Source organism: Osmerus mordax, chromosome 26 (assembly GCF_038355195.1).
Source record: "Osmerus mordax isolate fOsmMor3 chromosome 26, fOsmMor3.pri, whole genome shotgun sequence".
Taxonomy (NCBI): domain Eukaryota; kingdom Metazoa; phylum Chordata; class Actinopteri; order Osmeriformes; family Osmeridae; genus Osmerus; species Osmerus mordax.
In genome coordinates this window covers 4302128-4313447 of record NC_090075.1, presented here as the reverse complement: position 1 = coordinate 4313447, position 11320 = coordinate 4302128, and the positions used below count along the sequence as shown (strand labels likewise).

The 11320-nt window shown below is 39.5% G+C and overlaps 2 protein-coding genes across 3 annotated transcripts; one reads left to right on the top strand and one right to left on the bottom strand.

Annotated features, from left to right (window-relative positions):
* Positions 1-1230: 1230 nt before the first annotated feature.
* On the bottom strand, positions 1231-5566 carry pgpep1 (pyroglutamyl-peptidase I). 2 transcript variants are annotated; one of them, XM_067229704.1, is made up of 5 exons: positions 5403-5566; positions 4283-4335; positions 2777-2890; positions 2418-2650; positions 1231-2219 (listed from the first exon to the last, which is right to left on the bottom strand). In XM_067229704.1, exons 1-5 carry the CDS (start codon positions 5434-5436, stop codon positions 2027-2029), a joined length of 627 nt encoding a protein of 208 aa, XP_067085805.1. In that variant the 5' UTR covers positions 5437-5566; the 3' UTR covers positions 1231-2026. The 2 variants fall into 2 exon arrangements, with proteins under 2 accessions (XP_067085805.1, XP_067085806.1); XM_067229705.1 differs by lacking the exons at positions 4283-4335; positions 5403-5566 and adding an exon at positions 3831-3898 and having other exon boundaries at positions 1899-2219.
* Positions 5567-5662: 96 nt separating this feature from the next.
* On the top strand, positions 5663-7582 carry lsm4 (LSM4 homolog, U6 small nuclear RNA and mRNA degradation associated). The gene is made up of 5 exons (XM_067229912.1): positions 5663-5755; positions 6160-6201; positions 6417-6515; positions 6666-6849; positions 7096-7582. Exons 1-5 carry the CDS (start codon positions 5753-5755, stop codon positions 7200-7202), a joined length of 435 nt encoding a protein of 144 aa, XP_067086013.1. The 5' UTR covers positions 5663-5752; the 3' UTR covers positions 7203-7582.
* The last annotated feature ends 3738 nt before the right edge of the window (positions 7583-11320 follow it).

Genomic DNA, 11320 nt, shown 5'->3' with positions numbered 1-11320 from the left:
TGAAAACATACACTGAAGAAACATCATGGGTTAAGGCTTTTATGTCTGTTAGTTGAGAGTAAGGTCAGTTTAAGATCATGCCATATATTCAGCAAAAAAAACCTGCAAGCTTTCCTTGAATGACATTCCCTGATGACCATGTACAATTTTCCTAACAAAATCTGAATCTCAATATCTCCCTATTTCATTCAACAGTATAAACAAAACATGAACAGTGAGTAATTTGATCCAGGTAGGCAATTGGAGTTAAGTTTTAAAACAATACAGCAACTACAAACACAAACGTATACTACAATGCTCAGAATCGGCAATAAGAATTTGGATGCACACAGTTAGTTCTTTATAGGGATATGCAGTTTAGTCAAGCTTTTCTAAACAAATAAGGTCATAGATTCACTGATTGATGCTGTTATCTACCACTTACTGTAGCTTTTGACAGAGGTGCCTTTTCAACACTTGAAATGTATCCTTCTTTCCACCTTTGATTATGATTTGACACGAGTAAATAGGTGAAATCATGTTAATCTGTTCTCAATCCTGTCATCTCATCACTTATTTTCAGAGATGGGAAGGAATCAATTCAAACTCAAAGACATGAAACAATAATCTGTGGATTCAAATAATTAAGCTTTTCAGCCATGTGCTAGTCAAAGAGAGATCCGAACAACAATAAAAACTACAGAACAGTTTACTATAAAACAAGTAAACTTTCTAAAACCTTTACAGGAAGTTGTGTCAATCCAGTTGATAAAATAAAATCGAAAGTGCCTCACAGTGTCCAAGTCCTAATTCTTAACTTCCAAACATGATGAAATTAAGTATTTAGGATTCGTAACTGCAATTGTCTGATTCGGTAAAGTGGGCAAATCAAAGCTATTTATTTATAAACCGTAATACAGTATATATTTTCAAATATAATCTCATAGGTGCAGATGTCTGGGTGTGTTATATCTAGTCAGAATTGGGCAAAAGGATTTGACAATATGACTAAGAACCAACCCGTTCCCTGATATAAATAACCTTAGTAAAGGAACTTCTTATAAAGAAAAACGACTCAGAAACAAGTCACCAATATAAAAAGTACTTAAAAAATATATATAAGAACAGCAACTGTAACAATGTTGAGAAGAAACTATGCCAATGGTTTACGCAATTTGCAGCTCAAAGATCAAATATTTTATAAAACATCTAGGCCTCAATGCCTCAAGACAGCACCATTTAATCACTTCAATATACAGTAAAAACTAAACAAATCATCTCTGTGATTCTTACTGTGCTACTTCTTGTGCTACTTGAATGTGTCTCACAAGTTCAATATGTTCAATGTAATGTGTGACAAAATATATGAAATACATGGGATTCAATGAGCCATGATAGTTAGAATCAAGACAAAGTGAAACAATAGAGAAATATGAATACCCAAGTACTGCCCATCTCATTTGACATTAAAGAAGAAGTATTTTATCAGAAAGGAGGTATAAAAACAACCTGGGGGGCAAATTCATTTCAAATGATACCTCTATAAGAGAATAGAGTATAAAAACATAAGTATTGCTGTAATCCTAAAACTAGAATATTACAATAAAAGTTACATTAGAGACTACATCAGTAAGTTTGTATATGCATGAGAGTTAATGGATGAATCTGATTAAAGAAGAAGCTGAGCATTAACAGTGGTCAAATAACTAAAGAAAATGCATGTATACGGGGTTTCCTGTAATTCAAGTGAAACATTCTAGTACACTAAGGTAAAAGGGCAGTGTTTCAGAACAATTTCTCAAATCTAGATAAGATGGGATGTAAGTCTAAACTGAGCATGCAACTACACTCATCCCAATTAGTTTGACTCTTCCCAATCATTAGCCGCTGTGTGAAAAACACTGAACAAAACCGTACAGAGTCAAGCACTTGTGGAAATTACTGACAAGGATACAATAAAGAAAAACATAGTTTGGCTTCTTGTGGGTAAGTGCAATTAGTCTTGTATGTTAGTGGGGTAGAGGCTTGGAGGGCTTCAGTGGGTCACTTAATGTACATGCTGGCAGTGGATCTTCCCCTCAGCTTGGTCCAGCAGGTCCAGCATTTCTTGAACAATAGCTTGCAGGGCCCGGCCCAGGACTTCCCCACTGTAGGGATTCCCTATGGGGGGGACATGGATGAACGCAGATCGTCCACGGCTCAGGTATAAAGAAGTGTAGTAGGTGAAGTCACAAAGGTATCTGTTAAGGAGAGATAGGGACGGGGAGGCGTTGAGAGATGCTAGAAAATATGAATTTCTGTACTGAACTGTATGTACTGTACTACAGTATACTTCCAAATTAAAATATCCTGTTCTTATATATATGTTTGACAGGTTTGTAATTACTTTAGTGGTTTCGAAATATATCACAAGCATAACTAAACAAGTAGATATTTACCTTCCAGCATCTTTGGAGACGGACACGGCCACCCCTAAGCCTGTGGCTGCCACTCTCTTGCAGACAGATTCCATGTCAATAACAGAGTCAATGCAATCAGGACCTCCCACAACACAACACTGTGAATCTGGACAGAAGCTGCTGTTGTCCAAACCTTTGTAGCCATGGTTACGACCGCACTTCTCCAGCGTAACTGTCGTTGCCATTGCGGACACTCCGACATGAACAATTAACTGTTTCCAAGGAGAACAATATAACATGGTATTCAATTCACTAACTGCTGCAGGACAAACTGCATTTAACATGACATGACTCAAAAGTAGCCAAGGAAGAGGTGAAATTAGATGATCTTATCTTACTTGTGGATGATACTTTTTCCATAGCGAAGGTACCAAACTCTGAACGGTCTGATACTCCACAGGTACTTCACATACATGCAGTATGTCATTGCCCAAGCCCAGCTTCTTCAGTTCCTTTAAATAAAAATAACAACAAAAAAACACAGAATCTGTGAGGAGGTAACTGATACTGGAGGATAAGTTTGGCTTTGGTACGTGATAAGTGGATTGAAATCACTACACATTTACATTTAGTCATTTAGCAGACGCTCTTAGTCAGTTGGCTGAGCGGTGAGGGAGTCGGGCTAGTAATCCGAAGGTTGCCAGTTCAATTCCCGGTCATGCCAACTGACGTTGTGTCCTTGGGCAAGGCACTTCACCCTACTTGCTGTAAGTCGCTCTGGATAAGAGCGTCTGCTAAATGACTAAATGTAAATGACACGACGTCATTTGACTCGGCCGGGAATCGAACTGGCAACCTTCAGATTACTAGCCCGCTTCCCTAACCGCTCAGCCACCTGACTCCCATTTAAGTAACCTAACATTTTCTTGGGCCTAATCAGATTTGCAAGATGATCTCTTTTTACATTTACATTACATTTAGTCATTTAGCAGACGCTCTTATCCAGAGCGACTTACAGTAAGTACAGGGACATTCCCCTGAGGCAAGTAGGGTGAAGTGCTTTGCCCAATGACACAACGTCATTTGGCTCGGCCGGGAATCGAACTGGCAACCTTCAGATTACTAGCCCAATTCCCTAACCGCTCAGCCACCTGACACCCTTTTTGACAGGAAAAAGGAAACGGTCAAGCCAACAAATCCAAATTCAAAAGGGAATGATTATTTTGAGGAAGATAAATCAGTATGACTTTAACATAGGGCTTCCCAATCCTCTACAAAGGGCAACTGGCCACAGCCGCCAGACCCCTATTAATATTGAAAAGAGGGTTGTTTGACCACGTCCCTGACCCTGCCACAAAGGACCCTATTGTTTGCTTTTAATATCCTTATCAAGTCCGTCTAGACACCCTGACAACTATTGTCCCTCTCCAATATGCCCATGCAGAATCTTACCACTACTTCTGCCATACTCAGCCTTATTACGTATCTCTCCATTAGCAGGGTGGCTTAAAGAGAGACACATGACCATGACTTATCACCTACGCAATGCAATAGGGATAGACAATCTATTTTCTATTGTCAATTATGTAAACATTGATCTTACAAAGAGAATTTTCTGTTTCTTCACCAACTGTACCTAAAAGTAACTTTTGAAAGTTAGACACATAGGGGAAAAGCAATTTTTTGGAAATTTGAACAATTATTATCGCCTGCTGTGGTTGGCTTCATGTTATATGAACATACAATACATTTAACTAACATACAATACATAAACATACAATATACAAGTCTTCTGCCAATGGTGTCTGAAATGCAAACAGCACTTGACTGACATAAAAGACAGGTTGATGAGGATGACATCATGTTAAAATAAAAGCTTTTTCAATACGCAGGGGTTTTCGTACCTGAACTGCTACCCAACTGGCATTGATTGAGTGCTCTCCAAATGGCCCAAACCCTGAAAAATATGACAGCTATAAAAAAAACTATTTGAGTACAGAACCTTCAATTAGGACTTGCTTTTATTCCATAAATATGTGCCACAATACAATGTATGCTTATTTAAACATATGGGTTTTATTTACAGATATATGCACATATTAAGTGAATAACACATATTTGGTGGAAAATGTGTGTAGTAGTCAGGACATCTGTTTAGGGCCCCGCGATTGGTCCCCCCCCCCTCTCCCCCCCCAAAAAAAAAAAAAAAAAAGACAATCAAAAGGGCCCCGTACAATATTTTTATTTAGGGCCCCCAAAACCCAAGGGCCGGCCCTGGTAGTAGTTAATATACAGTAGATGTTACGGTCGAATAAAGGTTTGCTTCCCTGTGTAAATAATGGGCTACCGGCATGTTCCCTTGGGGACCCTGGGAAGTGTCTGTCTGACGAAAGGGGGGATTGAGGTCGGCAGCTGCAAGCCAGTTCTCTATTGTGAAGGCCCCTATTCCCAGGCAATCTACACATCTTTTATCCACTGACCACACTCCTCAACAGGCCTTTGTGTCTGGGGGACAAGTGGACGAGCTAGCTAACCAGCAGGTCTTTATTGTAGTTAAAAGACAGTGAACTTGGTCATGAAATACAGTGAAGTTGGACAAATAGTTTAAGAACACATTAAAACGTTAATTTAAGTGGAAAATATTTTAGTACTGAGATGTGTGTGGCCCTAGAAATCAAGAAACGCATTAATTCGTCAAAATACATGTCACTGCCGGCTATAATGTGTACGTCAAGGGTTATCTAAGCGATATTACTTGAACACTTTGTTACTGTCATGCGCATTTTTGGAAGCCAACGTACGGTTCCACGTAGACTAGACCAGCAGCCAGAGGAATGAGATCGAAACTAACATATCTACATTGACAGACACTATATTTAAGCAATTCGTGTAACTAGCTTTGCAGTAACAACTATTTAAATATCCGATGCAGTTTCACGTAACTTTTCCACACATTTCAGAGTGGCTTTGTTCACAGCCGAAATGTAGTTACTCAAGCAATAGTTCAACATAACATTTACTAACCTGTTACAACAACAGTCCGCGAACTATTGTCCATCTTCTCACTAGCTGAAGAAAGAGGACGAGCTAGTTATTTTTGATAAGAAAGATTTCGTTTGTGTAGGGCTGGGTGTAGGCTGTTTTCACAGCTGATTGTGGTCTCGTCCAGTCCACACCACTTCTGTGTTAATACAAAACCTTTATGTCTTTCCTCTTTGGGACAAGAGTCGGATGTCCCGCCCATCACCTACCATTACCGTCGCCTAATTGGCCAGAATTATTGACATCTCGAGAGAAACTTCCACCAGCCTATGAAGAGGGAAACAGCAAGCTAGCTTTCAATATAGCTAAAGTTTTTGATATAATCAGTTAGAATGGTAAGTATCCTTACTTTTTTGATAGGTTAATTACTATGTTAGGGGTAAGTTAAGTAGTTACTTGTGAGGAATCCTGGTTGCTTGGACGTAGGGAAAGTCGGTTTCAGTTTGCCTGCCATGTAAGCTAGCCGCGATAGCTTGCTACAGAAGCTATCCATGCATCTGCTAGTATTAGCTCGCTCAGCCCTTGTACATTTAGCTAGCTTGCTAGTTTAAATCTAGCTACCAACCTAGCTATACTTGTGCTAGGGCGCACATAGATAGCTAGTCAAACCTTGCTTCGAAGTTAACTGTCTACCAAAGCATGCTTTGTTGGTTAGCTAGCTAACTATAACATATCTAACATTTTAAGCGAGTTATATGATTGGCAGTATGGCTAATGGTGTGTTTAATCAATTCAACAGCTACCTCTTTCTTTGCTGAAGACTGCGCAGAACCACCCTATGGTAAAGTTGATTTAAAAGCTGTCCGTCTATGCATGCATAGTTGAGTCGTAGAGACATGGAGATTCACCCTCTATCTCACCACTCTATTAGATCATACATAATCATTTGAGTTTATTAAATTACAACAATGTGTTAACAAATCGGCATTCATCTGATTTGAAAAGCTTAGTTTGGGTCTTAACTAGATTATAACTTGTTCCATTTCTCCTTGTCAGCTGGTGGAACTGAAGAATGGAGAGACGTACAACGGACATTTGGTCAGTTGCGACAACTGGATGAACATCAACTTGAGAGAAGTAATCTGCACCTCAAGGGTAAAGTCACATTTCAGTACTATATTACTCAATTCATCCAATTTAATAATAAAATAATGGACACAAATCAAGGATTGATCCATTGATAGCCACTTGATGGTGCCAGTACTGTGTCTAACCCTCACAATACACTGTCACTGTGGTTTTTAGGATGGAGATAAGTTTTGGAGGATGCCTGAGTGCTATATCAGAGGGAGCACCATCAAGTATCTGCGTATCCCCGATGAGATCATCGACATGGTGAAGGAGGAGGTGGTGTCCAAGGGCCGTGGGCGAGGCGGCATGCAGCAGAACAAACAGCAGGGCAAGGGTCGTGGCGGTGGAGCCGGCAGAGGTAACACAAACAAACCTGTGCTTTTCGGGTTGCGGTTCACTCAGTGTCTGGTATAGGCCCTCATATATATGGCACCTGGAGCTTAAATTCCCCCTAAAAAATTTTTTTTTGTGGCAGCACAAGTGGTGTGGAGATGATGTCACAAACCATGATAACCTTGATTAATAAACAAAAAGAATTGGGTGATAAAATATGACGGCATTTTCTTGCTTTACAATGTGTTTGTTTTTGCTGTCCTGTGTGTAGGATTGTTTGGCGGCCGTGGCAGAGGTATGCCAGGGGTGGGCAGAGGACAGCAGCAACCAGACAACAAAAAACCTGGTAAACCTCAGGGTGTTAAGAACCAGCACTGAGACCCGGAACTGAACAGAGGGAAAACGAAAGAAAGGAGGTCTAGAGTTTTGAGAGTAACTCAAACAAATCTAATGAGTTGAGGGTATTTCACACCAGTATCTTGTCATAGTTGTGTGTGGTTGACCATACTTTCATTGTGAACTCTCAAATTGTCACAATATTTTTTGGGGGTTAATTAAAATAATGTGACTTTTTCCCTCCTGTGCTCCAATTTGGGGAAAAACATGTTTTAATCTTATTTTTGTCTTTTTGTTTTGTATTCAGAGCCATTTAGTTTATGGTATAATATTTGTTGCCATTTATCTGTAGTACACCTGGCAAGTAATTTGAATGAGAACTTTAGTTGCTGATTTATATTATGGAACATGTCTAAGAATCTCTGCAAAAGTTTTCTCTGGCATTTAGACTCATGTTTGTATCCTAGGGTTTTACGTTTGTGGATTTTATTTTTCATTTTGTACATCAAAACAATGTTGTAATTTATGTACCAGAGAAGACATGAAAATAAAACCTTTTTGTTAAAGACTTTGTACTTAATGTAGTAATTTGAAAATTGCTGGATTAATTTTGACTGATGCACTTCTACAGGAGCTAACAGTGTTAAAAGGTGGTCACTGTATACTGTAAAGGCCAGCTTGAGACACTTTTCTAAACTTAAAACTATTAATTTAGAGAGCTGTTACCATTTTAATTATAACATTGAATTAGGACAGATTCCACATGATACATACTATCATATTGGTTAACACAACTTGGATCACTAAATATATTTTATATAATTGTGTTCTGTACCTGGGTGCCTAAACATACTACACAGTTCAACAAGTAATAACATAATTGAGTAGCATAATTACAAGAATATGAATAGTTCTATATGCATACACATTTTCTTGGCTTAATGCACACAAATGCTGATTGAAATATTCCAAATGTTTCAAAGAAATAAGAAGGACATTACTGCCACAGTAAAATTCCGTGTTTGTATAACATACATGGCGAATAAACCGAATTCTGATTCTGATTCAGGAAAGCCCTTGTGTATTGTATACAAAATCCACCCATAATTCCCAGTTCCTAGTTTAAAAGTGAATAATTTATATCTTTAAACCAAATCTAATGCATTAAAACAATGTTATAGTTCCCTGTCTCACAAACACTCCTTACTCTAACACAGTAGGCCTATGTCTTTACTCACTGACTTCAACACAAAGTTTAAGAAAACATAAAAAATCCACACTGAAATAAGAATCTGGTTCACCCAAAACTTCCTCTAATTAAACAGTAATAAAACCGAGGTTCTCCAAATTGGCACCAAATCCCCTTTATCCAAAACCAACAGTTTTTCTCTTATTATTGAGAACTCCTCCGTTTCACCATCCCCCAAGGTTAAGAGTCTGGGTGTCATCCTGGACAGCACACTATCCTTTCAGCCCCACATCAATAACATCACTCGGTCTGCCTACTTTCACTTGCGAAATATCAACCGTCTCCGCCGCTCCCTTACCCCCCACACTGCCGCCATTCTTGTACACAGTCTTGTCACCTCCCGTTTAGATTATTGCAACTCCCTCCTTTTTGGCCTCCCTCACAAATCCCTCCATAAACTTCAACTGATCCAGAATTCAGCACCCCCTCTATCCACCACATCACTCCTGTCCTTCAACAGCTCCACTGGCTTCCTGGTTCAGTTTCGCATACAATACAAGATTCTCCTGTTTACATTTAAGGCCATCCACAACCTCACCCCCCAATATTTTTCTGATCTCCTCCAGGGTCCCACTACCTCCCGCTCCCTCAGATCCTCTTCCTCCATACACCTGTCTGTCCCCTCTGCCCGTCTCACCACCATGGGAAGAGCATTCAGCCGCTCTGCTCCCCATCTCTGGAACTCACTACCACCCCAAATCAGAAATAGTGATTAATTCCCCCATTTCAAATCACAACTCAAAACACATCTCTTTACTACTGCCTATTCCACGTAATGTTGTTTGCACTGTTTCCTTCTGTTGTTTTTAATGTTGTATTTCTAATTTGTCTGCTGCTTTTAATGTTTCTTATATACCTCTGTACGGTGTCCTTGAGTGCCGAGAAAGGCGCCTTGGAAAATAAAATGTATTATTATTATTATTATATACCAACCACTAAGATAATATGCCAACTCTGTACAGTACACTGCACAGACACAATTCATTTCTATAAAAGCCACAAGGTGTCACCACAGATACACTTCCTGGACTGACAATCCAAGCACTTTTATTATGAAAAGATTTCCATAATAGAAAAGTACTTTCAAAGTACTGATGGTATTTACTTTTTAATACCTAATCCTAACCTTAAAGCAATGGTGCTTTTTCAAGGAAATTAGTTGCAGAAATCTGTACAGAGCCTCATATACAGTAAACACTGCATAGGTACAATATAAACAAATACAGATACAATCTACACCAACATAACTACCTGGCACAAACTCAAAGCACAACAGTGATGGATGTCACACAGATGACAGCGTGATAAAATGAATGATATTGACATGGTTGGATGGTGTCTTCTAACAGAGTCAAATTATATGGGATGAATTGTAAATGTCTGTGTGTGTACATGATTCTACATCTTTATTGCTCCACATTATGTGAACTACAGCTCTCCTGCTTAAATATAAGAAAAATTATTTCAACAGAAATGCATAAATATGAGCCTGTTTCCTAGTGGAAAAAATACAATTTGTTCCGCATCTCAATTCATGGCTCAAGGGGCATGCTAATCATATCGGCAGTAACTGCCAAGCTGAAATGTTAACTGTATCAACTGGCTTTGACTGGATAAGGGGGGGTCATTTCGTAACTATTGTCTCCATCTTTGCCACCCACGCATCTTCTTTCACCCCCTCTACACACACACACACACACACACTACCCCCTGCACCCAATCACAGCCTCTGTCCCTCTCTACAACGCTTACCTGCGTCACTGCATGTCAGTGTTGCCTTGGCAACTGATGGCCAATGCCCTGCCTCCCTTTTACCCGGCGACGGCGATAACAGTTGCTGCTGATGCAGGCAGGCTTTTGGACGTCATCACTTCCCTTAGGAAACAGGGCTATTTTTACTGCGGGGCACCAATATACCAGCATCTCCATATATTTATAGGAACCATATTTAATGCAGTCTGACAGGAAATATTTGATACTCTTTCTCTTTCTTTAATCTTTACCTTTTATCCTTCATTCTAAAGAACCCTTCCTCTTGTCCCTTTTTCATTTCTGTCAAATAAGATCTTCTGTTGATTTGGATTAATGCCTGTGTTTGTGTACAGCCAATTGTAAAGGGTTAAAGGACCATCCAAATCTGTAATGTGATGCAACAAATAGCTACACCTGTTACAGCATATATCTATTAAGCAACAGACTGACTCTCTACAGAGACTCATGTCATTTAACTTAACCTTGTCACTGAAGGCTTGGATGTTATGTTTTGTCTTGTTAACCTCAGCAGGGTGACCTAATTAAAGACAGCAGCGGCCTACAGCTTGTTCCCAGTGTGGGTCTCTTGGACGAGGGACGTCTGTCAAAATCCAGTCCTTTTCCTGTCCCCTCTAGAGACTGTCAGGCCTGAATCGCTTTTGCCTGATTGCACTTCACAGATCAGAACCTTTCCAAATGTCTCGTTGATGTTTGTGTGGCTATGGGATACACCATATCTGACATTTACTTTCACAAACCGGCACAGTATCATTATGAGTAAAGCTTGTTCAATAAGTACTGTTTTTTCCACAGGAGTCAGGTCAATGTTGTTGACTAAACCACAACATTCCCTCCAAACTTAGTTTATTGCAATCATTAGAGGCTTGTTTCACTGTTTTATCACTGGCTTTCTTTTTTAGGCATTAATACAAGATGCAGTGCTTACAAACTCGCCTTCAATACACGATGGTCTAAAAACAGCACAAATCTGAAATACAGTATGTTCTCAAGATTCACACTTGTAGCAAGTAGCTGGTTTCAACATATGTGGGTGTCATGATTTGTGATATTGTGGTGCATTTCTTCCACAGTCCTTTTTTTCCTTAAATCCCTCATTTGCATTTCCTTTTTTCCATTGTGAGCCACTGATCGAGAGAGG

What these genes read in the sequence shown, in the direction of transcription:
- pgpep1 (XM_067229704.1), bottom strand. Translation starts at nt 5,436, where the DNA reads ATGGACAATAGTTCGCGGACTGTTGTTGTAACAG. An exon ending in CCAGTTGGGTAGCAGTTCAG is followed by an intron (nt 2,891 to 4,282) that starts GTACGAAAACCC and finishes TTTTATTTAAAG; the next exon opens with GAACTGAAGAAGCTGGGCTT. An exon ending in GTCTCCAAAGATGCTGGAAG is followed by an intron (nt 2,220 to 2,417) that starts GTAAATATCTAC and finishes TCTCCTTAACAG; the next exon opens with ATACCTTTGTGACTTCACCT.
- lsm4 (XM_067229912.1), top strand. An exon ending in CTGCGCAGAACCACCCTATG is followed by an intron (nt 6,202 to 6,416) that starts GTAAAGTTGATT and finishes TCTCCTTGTCAG; the next exon opens with CTGGTGGAACTGAAGAATGG. An exon ending in TGGCGGTGGAGCCGGCAGAG is followed by an intron (nt 6,850 to 7,095) that starts GTAACACAAACA and finishes TCCTGTGTGTAG; the next exon opens with GATTGTTTGGCGGCCGTGGC.